General features: G+C 58.4%; 1 protein-coding gene across 1 annotated transcript; it reads left to right on the top strand.

Annotated features, from left to right (window-relative positions):
• The first annotated feature begins 2,510 nt into the window (after window positions 1–2,510).
• ONECUT1 (one cut homeobox 1) lies at window positions 2,511–19,043 on the top strand. Its single transcript, XM_082004982.1, has 2 exons — window positions 2,511–4,710; window positions 18,669–19,043. Exons 1-2 carry the CDS (start codon window positions 3,633–3,635, stop codon window positions 18,959–18,961), a joined length of 1,371 nt encoding a protein of 456 aa, XP_081861108.1. The 5' UTR covers window positions 2,511–3,632; the 3' UTR covers window positions 18,962–19,043.
• Window positions 19,044–19,966: the final 923 nt, after the last annotated feature.

Genomic DNA, 19,966 nt, shown 5'->3' with positions numbered 1-19,966 from the left:
CCGGTGCCCGCGCGGTGTTTGCTGGCGTCAGGCGGGAGATTACGGCCGTTTCATGGTGTCATTATCTCGGATTTAAAAAACACACACACGCAACGCAACTCAAACAAGGAAAGTTGCGTTTTAAGTCCGCTCCGAGTATCTGCTGATCAAATAAAGACTTAAGGGCGGTAACGATTATTCCGTTAAATATATGGTACTTGACTGCACAAGCAGTCATTGATTAGCGCACCGAAATGATCTCTCTCCGGCGCTCCCCCCTCCGCCGGCGGGGCGGGTGGCTCCGCGGGGCGAGCGATGCCGGAGTCCGCGCCAAGGGGAGCCCAGGGCCGGGACCCCCCCGACGGCCGGGAGGGTGTGCCGGCCTCGACTCCCCAGCCCCGGGTCCCCGCGAGCCCGTCGTGGGGTCCCGGGCGCCCTGCGGCCGAGCCGGGCCCGGGCGTCGTCGGGGAACGCGGCACCACCGCCCCCGCGCTCCTGCGCCGTCCTCCGCACCGGCGTCTTTTGCACACCGGGGCCGCTCCGTCGTGGGGATCCCTCCTCAAGCAGTAACGGGGAAAATCGTTTTAAGAAGAAGGGAGTAATGCAGGCGCGGGGGGCGGGGGTGCGAACCTACGGCCACTCTTCCCCGAGGTCAGGAATGGAGCCCCGGGAGGGGCCGGCGTGTCACAGCACTACCCGAATTGCTTGGGGCTGGTTTTATGCTCCTTTCCTGAAGAAAAATTTGGTGCTGTAATTTCCTGCAAACCCGAGGGAGTCGCTTATATTCACTATGATGTTTGCTTTGGTAACTAATCGCTAAGCGCGTGGAGATGAAATAATTTTAATGAAACTGTAAATTGTATACAGATATTGATAATGAGGAAGCTGACAACGTTTCGATTACATCCGTGACATCACCTCGCGTTGGCCTGGGAAACAATCATAGACGTTCGCTTCGGCCTCGAAATGCTCTCGCTAATTTTGTTTTATTTTATCCTAAACATTTACTGAGATCATTAATCAGGTTTCGGGTCTATTTTTCCCTCTTTCGCAGATGCACCTTTCCTTATCTATCCTTCGCTGTAAGAAATGGAGACGCTGCTGACGTTAACATTACCAAAATTCAGCGAGATGCGGAAGCGTTTAGGGACGGGGGAATGATTAGAGAGGTGGGAACTGTGCGGGATGCGTGCGGGCTTTGTAGCGCAAAATAAACCCCGGGAAGGTGAGCGGAGGTGAGTAACGGATGTCCCTCGGAGACGTGGCTCAACGGCGCTGAATTCTTACGAATATACGTGTGTGTGAATATTGCAGGAACCAAATAAAGCCGCTGTGGAAATTCTGAATTTATATGGAAAAAGGCTCGCGATACTCGCTTCCCGGGCTGCACACGCAACAGCTCAGCAGACAGCTGTCGTGAGTGTAAAAGTTTCCTGCGAGCCTGCCCGGCCTCTGGGTCTGGTTTCAGCTCACCGACGGCGCACACACGCAGCCTGTGCACACGCAGCCGCACGCACACGGCCACCGCCGGTCTCGGACAGCAGCCCCGCCGGCGGGCTTCCGGGGCACGGTCCCCCGTGAGCACTCGACGGGGGACCGCGGCGTTCCGCCGTACCCGGGCGAGAGGCAGGCAGCGGATGCTGCCCGCTGACCTCCGGGGTTCGCCGCGGGCGGCTGCGGGACGGCGGGCACGGTCCCCAAGCCCGCACCCCATCGGGGGTCACACCTCGTCCCTGCAGGCGTGGTATCCTCGGCAGGAGCGCAACCGGGCTTGGCTCCGCCGGCGGGGCTACTGCCGAGGCCCCTTCGCGCCCCCCGCTTCGGCCGCTGCTGCGGGGCGAGGGGTCTCGCTGTCTCACGGGGCCGGGACAGCAGCGGGTCCCCGCAGGCTCCCGAGCGGTGCGCGCTCCGGCTTTTGGGGAGCGAGGGCCCCGCAGGCCTCGGCCATGGGGCTGGGGCCGCAGCCGCTGGGCGCGGTTCCAGCTCGCTCCCGGGGCGACTCTCGCCCTGGGCCCGGACCCCGTTGCCGCGGCCTGCCTCCCGCCGGGGCTGTTGCCCTCGGCAGGGCGAAGCGCGGCCGGCGGCCCTCCGTTACAGACCTCTGCGGGGATTCCGCCGGCGGGGTCTGCGCCGGGCCGGCGGCTCCAGCCCCGTCCCCCTCTCCCGCCGGGAGGACCTACTTACTGTCCCCGGGCCTCGCCGGGGCTCCGCGGGGTGCCGAAAGCTCCCGCGGGCCCCGACGGCGGGGCGGGGGGAAGCGGCGGCGGCCGGTGCTGCGGCGGGGCGGCCTTTGTGCCCGCCGGCCCGGGGCCTGCCGGCTGCGGCCCGCGGCTCTCCCGCGGCGCGGCACGGCTCGGCCCGCCCCGTCCCTCCCGCCGCTCGCTGCGCTCTGCCCGGCGTGGTCCGTTATTGCTAATGGGCGAACAATAGGCACATCTGCCCTTTCTTCCAGCATAAAGGCACCTTGGCTAACGAGGGGGGCTGGCGGGTGGGCTTGCTTTTTCTTTCTCCTTCTCCTTCTTTTCTTTCTTTGAGAAAAAAAAAATAGAAGAAAACCAGCGGCACGTCCGGCTGCTGGGCGCCGCGGGGCATATGCTCGGCTTGCACCGCCGGACACGGCCCCCGGGCCACTCGGGGTCCCCGGCGGGGAGTCTCTCCCCATCGTATTCCCTGCTTGGACCCAGCGGCATCTCGGGGAGGGGACGGGACCAGTGCTGGGGGGAGCGAGCGCTGAGGCGCAGGGCGGGGGGGCATGGCCGGACCCGGGAGGCAGCGCTGTGGGGCTCCCGGCGCCCATCCACTGGCCGGGTAACGGGAAGTTTCCTGGTAGGGCAGCGCGGAGGAGCGATCCCCGGGCCGGCGGGCTGCGGAGACACGGCGGGGGGGAGCGTTGGCGCGGGAGACACGGCGGGCACGGCCCGCGGGCGCCCCGGGGCAAGGCCGTCTCACCCCCGGAAGCTCACGGTGAAGTGAGGGCGACGACGCTCCGCGCCCACGGAAAACGCGGAGTCACCGATGGGGCGGAGCGGGCGGCCCTGATACCCGGGAGCTGCCCGCCCGGCGGGGGCGGGATGCGGGGGGCGGCCCTTTGTGCCCGGGGGGGCGGGGGCGGTAGCGCCCGGGGCGGCGGCGCGGGGCCGCGCTGCACCGCCAACTCTGGACACCGCCGCGTGGGACTCGCCTCCTTAATAGGGGCGGTGACGTCAGGGGGGGCGGGGGCGGCGGGGCGGGGCGGGGGCGCCGCGCGCATGCGCCGGGCCGGCGGCCGCGCCGCTGCAGCAGCGGAGCGGTGCCCAAACGGCGGAGCGCAGTGAGAGCCATGGCTAGAGATGGCGAGGGACGCGGCCAGACACCCGCCGCGGCTGCGGAGCCTGGCCTGAGGGCGCGGGGGCCCTAGAACCGACCCGACGGCGTCATCCAACAACAGAAAAAAAACCCCAAATAAATAAATTACAAAAAAAAAAAAAAAAAAAAAAGAAAAAGGAAAAGCCACCAGCCGGGCAGCAGCAGCAGCACCGCCACCAGCCCAGAGCGCCCGCCCGCCGCCGCCGCCGGCCCGCGGGAGGAACCGGCCCGCGGCCGCCGCGAAGAGCTCCGGGACGCCCCGCCGCCCACCAGATAGATGTGCGGTCCAGCCGCCCGCACGGCCGACGATGAACGCGCAGCTGGCGATGGAGAACATCGGCGATCTGCACGGGGTGAGCCATGAGCCGGTGCCCGCCGCCGCCGACCTGATGAGCGGTAGCCCCCACCACCGGAGCGCGGTGGCCCACCGCGGCAGCCACCTGCCGGCCCACCCGCGCTCCATGGGCATGGCGTCCATCCTCGACGGCGGCGACTACCACCACCACCACCGCCCGCCCGACCACGCGCTGACGGGCCCCCTGCACCCCACCATGACCATGGCCTGCGAGACACCTCCCGGCATGAGCATGAGCAGTACCTACACCACGTTAACCCCTCTGCAGCCTCTACCTCCCATCTCGACGGTCTCGGACAAGTTCCCTCACCACCACCACCACCACCACCACCACCACCCCCACCAGCGGATACCGGGCAACGTGAGCGGCAGCTTCACGCTCATGCGGGACGAGAGGGGTCTGGCGTCTATGAACAATCTCTACACCCCCTACCATAAGGATGTTACCGGCATGGGGCAGAGTCTCTCTCCACTGTCTGGATCGGGCCTGGGGAGCATCCACAACTCCCAGCAAGGGCTGCCCCACTATGCTCACCCCAGTGCCACCATGCCCGCCGAGAAAATGCTCACCCCAAACGGATTTGAAGCCCACCACCCTGCCATGTTAGCCAGGCATGGCGACCAACACCTCACCCCCACCTCCGCTGGCATGGTGCCTATCAACGGGATCCCACACCACCCCCATGCCCACTTGAATGCCCAGAGCCACGGGCAGATCCTGGGCTCTGCCAGGGAGCAGAACGCTTCTGTAACTGGTTCGCAGGTCAACAGTGGAAGTAATTCAGGGCAAATGGAAGAAATCAATACCAAAGAAGTAGCTCAGAGGATCACCACCGAGCTGAAGCGGTACAGCATCCCCCAGGCCATCTTCGCCCAGAGGGTGCTGTGCCGCTCGCAAGGGACCCTCTCAGACCTGCTGAGGAACCCCAAGCCCTGGAGCAAGCTCAAATCCGGCCGGGAGACCTTCCGCAGGATGTGGAAGTGGCTCCAGGAGCCGGAGTTCCAGCGGATGTCTGCTCTGCGGCTGGCAGGTGAGCCCGCTGCGGGGCGGTCGGGGCACAGTGGCGGCGGGGCTGGGGCCCCGGGGCCCGGGCAGGCCGTGCCGCGGTCCCTGCCTGTCCCTGACGAGCAGCCCTTGCCCTTCGCTCCGTTTCTCTCCTCTCCCGGCTCCGCGCACCGGCACCGTCCGGCTCGTCCAGACAAAGACCAGCCGGGGCTCGGGACGCGCATCCCCGTTAGCCCGGGCGGGGCGCAGCCGCCAGGCTCGCCTTGTGGCCAGTGGGACGGCGCCCAGCCTACCCGGTAACGGGAAGGCTGTCAGAGCGACCGGGCAGTACCAGTCCCGGCCGTGCGGTGCGGGGGACCCGCGCACCGCACGGCCGGGACCGGTAACGCGCTGCCGAGAAAAGCCAGTACGTCTGCTTTGTTCCGGGGGCGGCGGACTCTCCGGTCGCAGCGCCCGGTGGGGCTCGGGGCCGGCGCTTGGATCCGCGTCCCGCTCGGGTTGGATTAACTGTGCTGGTACGGGTTTGGTTTCGGTTTTTTTTGCCCACAAACGGTACGAGCCCGGCGAGTGAGTGGCGGCTGAGAAATGCTGTTGGCTAAAATCGTTAGTGTTTTTGTGTTGTGTTTTTTTTTATCCGGTTGTAATTATCGTTAGGCCGTGGAGTTTGAATTTCGCGTGGACGTCTCTGTGTGAGAGACGCGGTCCGTGTCGCGGGTCCCGTATTGTCTGCTCAGGGATTTGCCATCCGTTCGTTACCCGTTCCCTTCCGGCGCCTCCCCAAACCCGCCAGCCCGCGCTCCCAGTGCAGAGCCCGGGTTTAATATGCCGCGAGTGAGGGTTTGTTAATTAAGTGATAGGTCTCCATTAATTTGTCCCTGGAGAACGCGAGACAGTCAATCCGAGTTGGAGCCGGGGTCACTGAGCCGTTTCACAGGCAAAAATAAGGGAAGGGCCAGATCGTTCTCCGTTCAAACGCACAAATGGCCCCACGCTTTCGACTACCACGACGGTGGGAACTGGGAGCCGCTTCCCGACCGTGCGGGGACGCCGGCCGTGCTCCCTGCCGGCTTTCAGCCAACCTCCTCGTTTCGGAAGCCTAAAGCCGCGCTGGGGAGGGCCCGCGGCGGGCCCCCCGGTGCAGGCCGGCCGGAGGACGCTGCTCTCGTTGGTTCCTCTCCCGCGGAGTCGGTTTCAAAGGTCTGTGCGCTCAGAAAATGCCCTTTTCCGCCTTCCCCGCCGCAACAACCGCCCCAGCGGGAGAAAACCCTCGTCTTGCTGGTGCTGCCCAGGAGAGGAGGACGGAGTCTGTGTTTCCAATATCGCCGTAACGATTGCTGAGGCGAACTTCCTTCGATTTGGAGCGTATTTTTACGACTCTTCGCTCGACCTGAATCTCCGCTCATTTGCATAGATCGATACTGGAAACAACCCCTCGCCTCAGAGCCCGCTGGCATCCCTGCCTGGCGCTGCCGGCCGGAGAGCCCTGCCAGCCGCGGCTGCGGGGCACGGGCGGGAAGGCAGGCGGCGGCTCCCCGGGCGCGGCCGTTTTCCGTGGGGGCACCCGCTTCCGCGGGCGCTCTGCCCGGCCATCAGGTTCCGGAGAGGCCCGTTCCTCGCTTCTGCACCCAAAGACTGCCCCTTCCGCCAGCCACACCAGCGCTGCCCTGGCACAAGCGAGTCCCGGTCACCCCGTTAGAGAGACAAAGCCTCGTTATTCCGCCTTCCCGTTCGATGGAAGCCGGCGTCGTCCAGGCACCCCCGTGCCGGGGCGGGCAGCCAGACCGCAGCGGGGCCTCGCGCGGCCTGGCCCCGCCGGGGCAACGGCATCCCGGCAGCACGTGTCTATTTGCATAGCGCTGCGCCCCAGCCAATGGGGGCGGCCCCGGGGCGCCCCGCCCCGCGCAGGCAGCGCCGCGCTGCGCGCCCCGCCGCGCTGCGCGCCCCACCGGGCAGGCAAGCGGCTGTGAACCCGTCAGCTATCGATTTCATTTTGTGCAGGGCTTAAGTGTGCGGTGATCTTACTAAGTGGCAAAAATCTGCCCGGATTGATATTGATGCATGAACATCAATTCAAAATACCATAAATTACTCCAGCCGACGCAAATTAAATTTCACGTCCAAATTATAACTCACTCCCGGGCGTTTAGAGAATTATCACTTCGATAAACACCCAGAGCGAAGCCCTCGCCGCCTTCGTTTCTTCCCTTTCCGATTTGCTGCAGGCAGCGACCAGGGGGTGGTGAGGGAGATGGAGCCTGCTTACTTTAAGGCCTCACGGTCTTGCCTGGCACTTTATGTGGAGTATTTGCCCCTTCCAGCCACCCCCGGGGGACTCCTACCCCCCAGATTACAGAAGCTCCGACAAATAGAGGAAAAATTGGCAGTTACATGGAAGCCGGATTGAGGTCTTGACACTTCCTGGGCTGTCTCTTGAAATGTAAGCAGAACTGCTAATTGCAAAGCTGACCTCTTCCAGCCTCCATCTTATTCATCCCATCTTCCTTCTCATCTCTGTTCTCTTTCCCTTTGTCTGCCCCCCTCTCGCTCCCCCTCTGTCGCTGAATATTTATCTCTTTGGCCGTTTCTCCGTTAGTTAGTCTTTCCTCCCTCCCCCGCCTTCACAGGCCTGTGGAAGGGCAATGAGGGGATACCGAAAAAATAAATATACTTCCAAGAAGACGTACAGCCTTCTGCAGACCGCTGGGATTTAAGGGTGAATTTATTTCAGGTTATCTTCGTACGAGGGCGGGGGGAAGTAGGAGGGGATGGAGGAGGCAGAACCCGACTCGTCTTGTTCAAGAGAAGAAAATCCGCTTCCAGCCGTTTGTCACCAGGCTCGCCGCTGCCCGGGGGCGGGGGCATAGCCCGGGGGGGAATCGCGGCACAGAAACGTTTCGGGAGCGGGCGAGGGGGGTGCCAGGGAACCCACAGCTCCCTTGGCTGCAGGAGGGTCCGCTCTGCCGAGGCGCGCCCTCTGGGCGAGACGCCCCCGGGGGTTCCCTCCGCGACGGCGGGCTCGGGACCGAGGGGGAGCGGCGCTGGCCGCGGGGCTCGGGTAGGGGGGCGGCCGGCCCTCCAGAACGGCTCCGTCTCCTCCTGCGCCCTGGCTGTTACTTCTCACGGCTGCATCTTTTTTTTTTTTTTTTTTTCCTTTCTCGCTTTTTTCTCCTTCGTTTTCCCTCCCAACGTGAATCCCGGCTGAGCCGAAGCTTGTGAAGCCGGCGAGAAATTTTCGCCAAATTCGCTGTAAGGAAACCGAGGCGGCGGTCAGAGCGTTGCCCTGAACACTCAATCCAGCCAACGCTGCTCGCCCTCTCGCCGCGCCGGCCGCCGCGTTAGGGCCGCCGAGCATTTACCCGCGGGGACTCCGCATGCAGGCACTTGCGGCAGGGAGGCGGGGGGCGTCGACCGGGGGAAAGGCCCTGCCCTTCCCCGCCCTGCGGACCGCCTGAACGCCGCGGAGACGGTCGCGGACCTGGCTGCGCGCACCCCGGGCGCTGAGAGCGGGCCGCTGCGCGGCCGCCGGCGCGGTGCCGGGATAAGATGCCCCGGCCGGGTGGGACCGGAGGGCGGGAGAGCGGCCCCCAGCCTGCCCCCCGGCGTGACCATGCCGCAGCGCCCCGTTGCAACCGGGCGGACGCTGGGAGCCGCGCTTGTTTGCCGGCCGTGTCCTTGCGGCGGGGTTCCTTTACAGCCGCTCGCACACCGCCGCGTTTGCCCTTCGTTAATGTTTGCCCAGCCGGAGGCGGAGGAGCGGGCCGGGGCGGCGGCCAGGCGCATTCCGCCGCACCAGGACGGGCCCCCCCCCGCGCCCGGCCCCGCGGCGCCCCGGCCCCCGGTAGCACAGCTCGGCCTGTGTGTGTTTGTTTCCTTGTTTGTTTTTTCGTTCGTTTTAATTACCCGCCGCGTGGCGGGGAGGCGCCGGGGAGCCGTGCCCCGCTCCCACCCTCGCTGCCGTTTGGGTGAAATAGGCTCAAAACGGGGCCGCTCCCGACGGTGGACACCGCCGGGACAACACGGCCGGGCTGCGGGCGCGATGCCGACCTGGCCCGCCGCGTCCCCCTGCGCCGACCGGCCAGGGCCGCCCGCAGCCCTCGGTTCCCGAGGGCCCTGCGCCATCTACCGACCGTCGGCGGGCGGGAGCCGGCCTCGGCGGACCGGGCCCCTCGCCCGCACAGGGCAGCGGCTCCCCCGGGCCGGGAGGCGGCGGCTCCGGCGAGCGCTGCGGGCAAGGGTGCATGCCGGCAGGGGTGCACGCCGCAGGGTGCATGCCGGCGGGCTGCCTGCGCCGCGCCCGGGCTGCTTGCGCCCGCCGTACCCCACTCCGGCGGGGCGAGCGCGGCTGCAGCACCGCGGACAGCTCCCGCCGGCCCCGCCCCGCCGCCCCGCGCGCCCCGCTCCCGAGGGCGCGGCCGCCCGCGCTGCGCGAGCCGCCCCGCGCTGCTCGCCCCGACGGTCAACGGCGCCGCTCGACCGCGCCTGACGGCAGCCGGCGATCCGCGCTGCGCTGCCGCGGGGCGTGGGCGCCGCGCCCCGTCCCCACGGGCGTGTGCTGGGGCTGCTCCCGGCCGGGCCGCGCGCCCCGGGGCACCTAGTTCGGGGGTGGGCGCCTTCCCCGCCGCGCGTGACCGGGGGGCGGCGGGGCAAGCGAGCTCCCCACGGCACCGCCACCGTGCGTGGCCCTGCCCCGCGGGATGGGGCCGGGGTGCCCCAGAGGAGAGATGCGTGGCGCCGGCGGGGCTGCCGCTGGGTGCTGGCGTGTGCGATCGGCCCCTTGCGCAGCAGGGAGGGAACGTGACGGCTGGATTGAGACAAAACCGCCCGGGAGCGCACGGGCCGGGACCGCGTCGTGCCCGCGTTTGCCTGCACCGGCGCTCGGCCAGAGCTCGCGGTTCGCCTCCGGCAGCCTTTACCTGTCCTCTGCGTGGCAGAAGGACCCCCATAACCACCACGCAGGGGGCAAGTTCGTTTCGAAGGAGACCTAAAGTGACTCTTACACGCGGGAGCTTTTGCCGAAGTGCTGGTGACTTGAACCTGGAGGGGACTACGGGCACCGAGGGGAGCTTTTCCTGAGGAGCAAGTGGGGACCTCGCATGGCGTCATGTCGGGAGCTTCGCGATCAAATCGATGAGTGTTGATTCGTATTTCAAGTATAAACCTATCTGGCTGAATCCTACCTTGACAGGGAAGCGGCCGGTGCCTACTGATTTTCTCCGGAAATGCAGCTTACTTGAGCCGTTTTGCTTCAGAGGAAGCCAGTTTTATGGTGCTGAAAGAGTAATTTACAGGGACGATTTATTAGCTCAACAGCAGTTTTGATTTTTTCCCGTTTTAGGGGATAGGAAGTCTCAGCGGTAAGATTTTATGTGCAGCCCAAATGGCAATTAAAACGCGATGGATTGCCGCTTCGCGGGCGTGCGGGCAGCCTCGCAAGCTGCTGCGGGCTGCGCAACGTCGGCGTTGGTCTGTGCAAGCACTTTCTGGCGCACCGTTAAAAGTGCTGCTACTTCAAAGAGCTGGAAGTATTAAATCAGATGGCACGGGGGGGCCTTCCTTAGCGACCTCGGCGCAGGAGCTGCCGCAGCGAGCCCGCTGTGTGGCTACTCTGCAGGCACGGCAGTACTGCAGGCCGTGCCGCCTGCGCCCGGCAGCTGCGGGGCCGGGTACCCGCGGGCGGTGCAGGTAGTGCGGGCAGGCTTCCCACGGGTCCGCAGCCCTCCTCCCGCAGAGGCGGGCTGCCACGCTGCTGCCGGAGTGCCCCCCAGAACGTAGGAACTTCTTTATGTCATCACTGCTGTATTCCTCGTTCATCTAAGGCGTACCTCGCTGTTTGAATATGCTGTCGGAACTGACCGAGGGTTTAAAAATCGGAGCAGGGGAAGCGCGACGGGGCAGGCAGGTCCTTAGGGAAGAAGCGCGAGCCGCTGGCCGGGTTTTTAAGTGAATCTGACGATCCTGAGTGTCCGAGTGAAGGTTTTGCAGCGGATTGCGTCACTTCCACCGCACAGAAGCTCCATTTTCGGCGGCTGCAGCAGAACCCCGGCTGGGGCAGCAGCAAGGGGCGGGATAGCCCGGGCCAACGCCGAGCCCTTCCCCGAGCGGGCGGGCTCGGTCCCGCCGCACTGGTCACGGCGGAGGGCGGCGGGGCGGGGCTCCCGGGGCGGGGCTCCCGGGGCGGAGCGGGCTGCGGCGCGGAGCGAGAGGAGCGGGCAGGTGCGGAGCGGCTGGCGCTGACCGGCTGGGAGGTGTGGGGCGCGGAGCAGCGCGGTACGGAGCGGCGCGGAGCAGCGCGGGTGCGGAGCGGTGCGCACCCCTCCTCAGGCCGCGGCGAGGAGCGGGCGCCACCCGGGGGCCGGGGGCCGCCGGCACCGCTGCGGCGGGGGGGCGCCGGGAAGGGCTGACACGGTTAAAATATTGATGTAGCCGCAAAAATCGTTCATTAAGGCAATTTAATCTTTGCTATTAAATGTCCTTTCAATTCATTTGGAGTAATTAAGATGCAGTTAAAGTGATTAAATTCTAATTACTTATGCTAGACAAAGAAATATTTGTCACAGTAGCATGGTTAGCTAAAGACCCGGCTAAAGAAATTTAGCATTTACTTTAAATGATATCACAGGAAGATCGGGTGCTTTCCCCTGATTGATCCACTTAGCAACGTATTCTGCAATGGTGATGTCAGCTGGCTCGAGTGGTTACAGATCCATCAGCACTGGAAGGTTGTGTAAACCCCAGCATCCCAAACTGTTGAGTCAGCGCTCCTTAGTGGGGTTCACTTTATTATTCCAGGGCAGCAAATTAAGGTCAGTCATTTTGGTACAGTGCACAGGAGTGGGGTCTTTACCATTCAGTCTCAGCGGGGATGTATATGTTGGCAGGCTGATGTCATTCTGTGAGCTTCCCATGTAGAAACATATTTTGATCTCTTCTCCACAAACAGAAGAGGAGTATTGCCTGGGCTTGATGGCAGAGAAGGAAGGTACAGATCAAATGACCTCTGAGTAGATGGATACCCCTGCGTTCTAAATAGATGTAAATACACTGGAGAGACAAGTGCCAAATGCTGAACGATGCCAGGAGCAATAAGAAATAATTTAGCATGGGTTCAGACGTTTCAGAACAGCCCATACTCTCTTCAGTTGAAAGGGGAAAGTTTTGGGGAGCAACCGAGGAACTGTCTCAGCCATGGAGGCTTTCATCGCTGACATGGGAATGGCCTTGCCCTCATGTGGGTTGAAGCTATTGCTATTTGCGGCATCGATGCTGCCTGCTAGCTGCCATGGCGGGAGCACATGGCCACGAGCTGCCCTGACGGGCAGAGGCTCCGCCTCACGCAGCACCTTCCCGGAGGGATCTCGTCTCCCAGGCTCCTTCGAAGGCCTCAGGGCAGTGACGAGCAGGATGGGGCAGTGCCAGAGCAGGGGATCACCAAAGAGCGATGTGTTAGAGTGAATGGCACACAGCAGCCGTGGTTATTCATCCAGGTCAAACCGATTTGCTTGCTTTTATGTGGTGAAGCCTTCCTGCAGGTAGGCTGTGTCTTACAGGCCCCTTATCTTGTTCTCATATTCCCCCAAATAAGAAATTTTTGACAATTAGGAAAGATCTGTCACCTGCGCGTCTCTCTGCATGCTCCAGAGGTGTTATTCGCATGATAAGGACGGAGTTTATCACACTTTATTATGCATTATCATCACCGTGAATTTACCATAAACTTTTGGCTATTTGCTTTCACTGAGCTGTTGTAGCCAGCGTGGTTAGGACTGTCTCTGACAGCCAAAGTCCTTAAGCAGTTTCAGCCTCCTATGGAAATCCTGCTGCCTTTTCCAGCCAAAGGTAGAACCTCCTGCAGAAGAATATCCTCCAGGATATCCTCTAGCTTGTACCAGTAAAGAGTTTTCACTCTCTAAAAATGTTACTGGATATTTTGCGATGTTTCAAAACTAGAAGCAGATGCTTTAGAAAGAGTTTCCTGGTGTCTCAGTGGGTGCAATTCAGACTGTGTAAACTGTAAACTGTAGCTGAGGCAGGTCCCAGCCTTTATGGACCTGACACAACAGAGATTAGAAAGTACATGTAAGGAGAGAATCCTGAAAGGGTTTTTTATGTCCCTATGACATGTCCTGTACACACGAGGTTGAGATAGCTAGAAGACTAGGCTTTGCAAGAGGAGGGGGAAAAGATGATCATCACAAAACTTTTGAGAACTCTCTCAAGTCAATCTAAAATATGTCTCCTCTCTCTCCTGTTGCGCATGCAGAAATGCAGGGCTTTTCTTGGCACTTCTTTGAGCTGGGCTGCATAATTTCTTGGAGTTTTCCCACTCATGGGAAGAGTGGCTGCTCTGAATCCACAGCAATAAAGCTGTTGGCTTGTAAGCTCCTCATTGCTTTCTGGGAATCTTGTACTGGAGTCTTTGAGAGAAGCATAAAGGAGTTGTTTTTTTCTCCTACCTGTCTGAAGCAAATATAATGCTCATGAATAGCAAGGGTGAGACAGTCCTGAAAGCTAAACCAGTCCAGTGAGGGGGGTGGTGGAGACCCCAGAGCTCAGTGCTGAGTTTACCTTCTGATGTGAAGCAACCAGAAATTGCCTCCTCAGGCAAGACAGAGCTGAGCCCGCAGTCACGAGAGATCCCTAATCCTCTTTGTTCCCCAAAATGAACATTTCAGCTAGAAAATGGGTTCCTACCGACTCCTTCTGTCCGTAGCGTCCAGCTCAACCTTCCAGCCACGGCACTAATTGGTGTCAAATAACGTGTCAAATGTGATGGACATTAGCATGGTGTCAACCTGCTCAAGGGGAGCTGAACCAAGACCACTGCCTCATCTCGTACAGGACACTCGATGGCCATCAAGTAATAATGGCTTGTGGTCAGCAGCTATTATTCTGGGCCAGAACCGTAAATGTGACCTGTCACCTCAGGGTGAAAGGCCCCGTATCCCATCGCTGGTGGCAAGCACACGGTCTCCTCTCCATGTCAGCCAGGCCCTGAATTCAGCATGGCTGGAGATGTTATCGTGTGTGTGTCTCCCCGTTGCTGGTCTGGATCCGTTCTGGGTACAAACAGAGGGAAAAAGGGCTCCTGTGTGTGTGTGCCTCAGCTTCCCCCTCCACAGGGTGGGAAGACTCACGGCAAGGCACCGGTGGGACCGTGCACTTCCCTTCCAAGAGGAGCCATAACGCTGTGCTGTTGCGGGCACCCGGGCAGGCACGCTCCGCTCCTGCCGCCCTGCGTCCCTCCTCCCGTTCCAGCCACTTTGTACCGCCAAAAACCCGGCTGTGGCCACTGCCTGTGCCTGGCTCGGAGCTACAGGAACTGCTGCCGGTGGCTGATGAGCGGCGTGAATTTTCCATTTTTTCTGTTGGATTTTCCGCTGTCGTTCCCTCTGCTCTGGTGCCAATTCCCCAGAGAAGAAGCCAGCAAAACTTGTGGTGGTATTTCATTGTGTGCCCAACACAAGAGAGCAGAAAGCAGGTTTCTTGAGAGTATTACTGATTTCATTCTTTGCTTCGGGTTTTTAGAAAGGAAAGTCAGTGTTTGCCACGTACAGCTAGGCAGACGTGTACGCACCGAGCGCTCCTGGAAATTGATTTATGGTAATCAAGGGTTTCTTCTTAGATTTTTAAAAAGAAATCCAGCCTCTAGGGATGAAAGACTAGATCAAGTGTCAGGGTTAACACCTGAGCTTACTGTAATCCTGACTTTTAGACTGACGGGACAGTGTAGTTCACATCACAGGTAGGCAAAATACCCTCTGCGCTGTCTCAACCTAAAGATGCAATTAGTGCGTTTCCACAGGGGACACGATCCTGCCTGCGCCTCCAGCGGAGCGGGAGGATCCTGCCCTGCTGCATGCGGCCGGGCGCCACAGAAGAGCGGCTGCGGCGGCGCGGCTGCGGCGGCGAGACCCTGCTCCCGTGCCACGCGCGGGCAGCCGGGCCTCAGTGAGACGTACAGACCTTGCAGGGTTTGGCAAGTTAACTTGGCCAAATGCCTCGGGCGGCTTAGAAAGGAACAAAGGGAGACAAAAATAGATTGATGGACTGTATCAGGAGAATTGCAAGTGTCAAAAATATCTGTTGCTGAGGGCAGAGGAAGATGGAAGTGACTGGGAGAGGCCAGAGTTCAGCAGTGGATTTATAAGGCTCCTTCTGGCACCGATAATATCACATTGTCATATCTGCACACGTGTTGCCAGAATCAGAGTGACTCTTTCTTTACCCTCCGCTTCGCCTTTTTTCTTGGCTAGGCGTTCTGAAGGCTTTTTCTCCAGGCGTCGCAAGGAGCGTCGCTCAGCCGGGGCAGCCCAGAGACAAAGAGCGCGTCTGGCGGCGCGGGGCGGCGGGCGAGGGCGGCGGGCGAGCGGGCGTGCCGTGGGAGGGGTGCGCACCTCCGGTGAGCAAAGCACCCCGCAAAGCGCGGAATTGGCTTCTGCGCTGTGGGAGGGGGCCCGCTCACGGTGCTCGCCGGGGGGCACGGGGAGCGTGTCGGCGCACGGTGTTTTTATTATCTTCTGCTACATAAAGTAGAACAGGCGTGACGATGAACGGTTTTGAAGTCAGGCCCAGGTGTTTTTCCAAGAAGGGGTTTCAGTCGGGGTCTCTGGAGCCTCTGACCTGGCTGGACACGCTTGCCGGCCTTCGGGGAGGACGGGGCCCGCGCGGGCGTCGCCGCGTCGCCTGGCTGTGACCGGGCCGGGCGCGGGCCGCCGCCGCCGGGCTGGGCGGCCCCGGTTTGCCAGCCCTCGCAGCGTGAGCTGGCCAGTCTCCGTGCCTGCTCTGGACGGGCTCTCACGTTGGAGCGGATCTTACGCTGTGGTGTGCATTTTTTCTCTGGCAAGCTGGAAGCTACAATTTATTATTAAAATTGATTGGCTCCAGTGCGGGGAAAACGATCGTAAGGAAACCCTATTACGGTTTTCCATTATCACCATTATTTATTTTTAAGTGCTATTAATATTCCTGAGTCTGGACAAGGCAGAAGATGAAAGGTGGTGTCCACGCCTGCTGCTCGCAGTTCCGTCTGCCGGGGCTCTTTGAACGGTTGAGCACATCGGAAAGTTTTTTCCCTCGCTCTGCCTCTCGCGAATGCTAACGGGAGTAGAGCTGAAAAGGAAACAGCTTTGGCATTCCCTGAAGATTATCTGGGGTTCGAAGGTGTTCCCGGTCTCCCCCGGGTGGAAGAAGCTCCGCGGGCAGTGGACGGGGCCAGCGCACCGCTGGCCTGCGGGAGGGCCCAGGGTCAAGGCCGGGCTGGGCTGGTAGGGGCGGCGGGTGCTGCGGCTTCGCTTGTTGGGGCTGTCCCGTGTTCCACGAGGACTGAACTCGTGTGTGAGCCTTCCATGTCTCAGATAAGGTCCCAAATTGCAACTGAGTCAGTATCTCGCTCTCACTGAACCAATATGTCATTAGTCCTTAATTCAAAGTAGAAGAACTCCAGCTCGGATGCGAGGACGAGATTGGTCTTACTCCACAGGCTGCACTAGAGCATATCTTCCCCTGCTCCCGCTGGCTGTGGACCAAGCCTTAGGAGGCCAACGGTCCTGCATGCTGGTCTGTTAGCCACGAAGACCCACGCTGGTCTGCAGGAGGAAGGGATGGCTCCCAGCGTCTCCAGGGAGCAGCATGGGAGCCTCAACGCCCGCCTTCTGATGGCCTTGACTGAAATGAAGTTTTATTTGCAAAACACTAAAATTGGCTTATTTGTATCGTAGACTGGATAGAATTTATTTTTTCTCCCCAGCAATGAGCACTTTTTTCTTACCCCCATGGTGTTACAGCAGTAATTATGAGGTCTTTGATACAGCTGAAACAAGGAACAAGGCATGTTGTAACTCTTGGGACATTTTCTAAGGAAATAATTATTCAGGAATTTTAAATTTCGGGAGATGAGCACAAGCTCGGGAAGACGACGTGTTAAGCAGGTTAGTTTCACAAGACATGGCTGTTTTTTTTGTTATTCGCCGTGATTTCAGAGAACTCGTGTACTAGGTCGTGACTGAAACCCTAGAGGTTTACACCGCTGGTTGAACTAGCTTTGCATCACCCACTGCCGTGGCTGCCGTTCGTGGTGTGACATCCCCGCTGCAGCACTGGGCGGTGCTGGCGTGGATCGCTCTAGCTGTGTCGCTGGGATATTGCGACAGAGGATGATCCGGACGGTGTCTCTGTGTGGAAACTGGAATTTGTGCAGTCTTTGAAAAAGGAAGGTGGGCGAGCAGCAACGAAGCGTTAGGCGCGGCAAACGTTACCTGGGTTTGGCTGGTCTCCTCTTCTGCGTGAGCAGGGGCAGAGTCAGAGCTGGAGGCTGAGGCTGTTACAGAGCCGAGCTTCTGCGGCTGCTTTCACGGGAACTTCTGATCGTCAGATGGTTAGGCGTGTATAAAAGATTAAGATTCTGTTGATATCTTCTTTGCTCCTCTTTGCTCATTTCTAATATTTGTCAGTAAATAAAAGACTATTCTTGCAAAAGTATTTTTAACCCTTGAGTTATCAATGTTTTCTTTCAATGGGGTGCAGAATGATTTCAGTAGGCACTGATCCCCACGGTGATCAGCAGCTTGACTTCAGCGGGGGCTTGCTTGCATGAGGAAGCCTGTTCTTCAGCCCAGAAGCTCCGCAGTGTTTTAGAGGTCAGGATGTAACTTCAAAGCACTCTTCAAAGGTTTTCAGATAGAAATAACTGTAGTAGGTATGAGTCTGGCATCCCAGTCCATCTGATCCATGCGTCATTGCTTATGAAGGAGTGTGTAGCTGCAATGTGTATTGTTAGGGAGCTCTTCCAAAGCTTCTCCTCAGAGGGGGCTGAGATGCTGCTGTCTTGGTCCCTGCCTGCCTGGGCCAGCGGAAGGTGCCTTTGCATCTCCTGCATCTTCCTGTCTGAGCTCTGCAGTTGCTAGTTCTCCAAGTACAAGAGGTGGATGACTATTTTTATACCTCCCTCGAGCAATTAAACCCTTGTGCCAAAGCTGCCTCTCGGTAGCAATAAAAGATGTAGGAAGGACCTTTGTAATTTGCTGTTTGCATTCCAGTAACCGCGGAATAGGTGGAGACACTGCATAAAATTCTTCATATAATCAGCACTGATCTCCACAGACATCAGGACTAGACAGGCGCAGAGACAGAACATCCATATTACCTTCAGAAATACATCTCTAAATCAGCATTAAAGGACATTGTTAGAGAAAAAAGGGGAAACGGACAACTTCAGACTCTTTTGAAAGTGGGACAGAGCAATCTGTCCTCCCAAGGAAACCTTTTCTCCTGGTGAAATGCTAACAGAGGTGAGCTGGCAGGCAGTCAAAGGCTGGCGGGGGGGTGCGGGAGTCGCGCTCCCAGCCCCGTCGGATCCTGCCTGGCAGGTCACCTGCAAGGCAGATTTCAAACTGCAAGCACCCTTTAATAATGCAGAGAAAAATAACGTTCTGAAAGGGAAAGAAGGGGTGATAGGTGAAATAAGGTGAAATCCTGTAAGGAAGATGTGCTATACCATTGTTCTGCATCTCAAAACGTGGTTTATTTTGTTCAGAATGCATCATCATCTGGCCTGTAAGACTGTAGTATCATCCTGGTTTCTCCCAGTTCCTTATTTCTCAGCCAGTAAAAAGCTACAGAAATGAATTAACACCAAATAATGAAGGTAAAAAATGTGGACAAGGTTGACTTCAGAGCTCCGTGAATTTCCACTCTACCTCGTAGGGATATTACATAGTTAAATTCTCAGCACTAGTGGGCATTAGCAAAGTGTGAACTCTCAGTAGTAGCGTTTACTGAGTTTTAACAATGATAAAGTTATTTTCTAATTTCTACTCCTTATATTTTTATAGTCTATAGTAAGTTAAAAAATTAAATTTACGTGTCACACATCCTCTCCAAATTTGGAAGCTGAAATGAATGGTCCTTTCTCCCTAGTTTGTCCTGTACTGCGTTCCCACCAACTCCTCTGCCAGCCCTCTCTAACCGTCCTCCCCTTTCTTGCAGCATGCAAGAGGAAAGAACAAGAGCACGGGAAGGATAGAGGGAACACACCCAAAAAGCCTCGGTTGGTCTTCACGGATGTCCAGCGTCGAACTCTACATGCAATATTCAAGGAAAATAAGCGTCCGTCCAAAGAATTACAAATCACCATTTCCCAGCAGCTCGGGTTGGAGCTGAGCACCGTCAGCAACTTTTTCATGAATGCACGGAGGAGGAGTCTGGATAAGTGGCAAGACGAGGGCAGCTCCAATTCAGGCAACTCATCTTCTTCATCAAGCACTTGTACCAAAGCATGAAGGAATAACCACGAACTAAACCTCGGTGGAAAAGCTTTAAAATAAATAAATAAATAAATAAATACAGACCAGGACCTCAAGATAGCAGGTTTATACTTAGAACTATTTGAAAAAAAATGTTATTTATAAGTCCAAAGAAACCAAAGACTTATTTCACCTGCATTATGACTTTGTTCTAAGACACACGCTTTAGTGGGATGACGACTTGCAAAAAACAGAGAGGAAGGAGAAAGCGAAATGGAGGGAATGAAATGGAACGCAAAGAGAAGAGAAACAGACCGCTGGTCTTACACCTTCGCCCATGATCGTCTTCACCGTACTTGGCTGTTTAGTTGTTCGGAGCATAGTGATTTCTTGTCATTGAACGGACATCTCTTCAGATACGGCTCTTCATTTCCACAGCAATTGCCATGAAGGTGTATAGTGTATCCGTACTGCGTACACGCCGGTGGTTAGGGACTTAGGGCTGGTCTTCAGAGAGGGTTGTGCCATGGCACGACTGACAAAGCGTGGAGTCGTCTGAATTCCTTTGAACGGTAGTGTGATTTTTGCTGTTTCATGGTTTGAACTTAACCGGTGCAACGCCTGGAAACAAGTTCAAACTAGGCAAAGAAATTTTGAATGGTACCTAAACCAGTGCATTCTCTTTGTTTGTTAAGGAATGTTCAGATTTAAAAAAAGGAAAACTATTCCATCCATAAAAAAAAATCGCCTAGCTACCAAAGAACACATTTAATAATTATATTGCAGGTATTTTATTGCAATGATTTTAATATTCCAAAGCTATTTTTACACAAAATACTATGTAGAGTTATAGGTATAAACTAATCTAACTGTATGACACATAAAACTTGTAATCAAGACTGTTATTTGCAATTAGTAAGACCACATTATTGTTTCTGTCCATGACTGGCGAGAAAGAATGTCATCCGAGGAGATCGCAGCCCCCGTCGGAGCACAGGTACGGATGAAGGGATGCTGCTTCCGCTGAAGTCAGTCAGCCTC

Source organism: Phaethon aethereus (genome assembly GCF_964289735.1).
Source record: "Phaethon aethereus genome assembly, chromosome: 12".
In the NCBI taxonomy this organism is placed as follows: Eukaryota; Metazoa; Chordata; class Aves; order Phaethontiformes; family Phaethontidae; genus Phaethon; species Phaethon aethereus.
The sequence above is the reverse complement of the archived record's forward strand: the minus strand, read 5'-3'. Positions and strand labels throughout refer to the sequence as shown.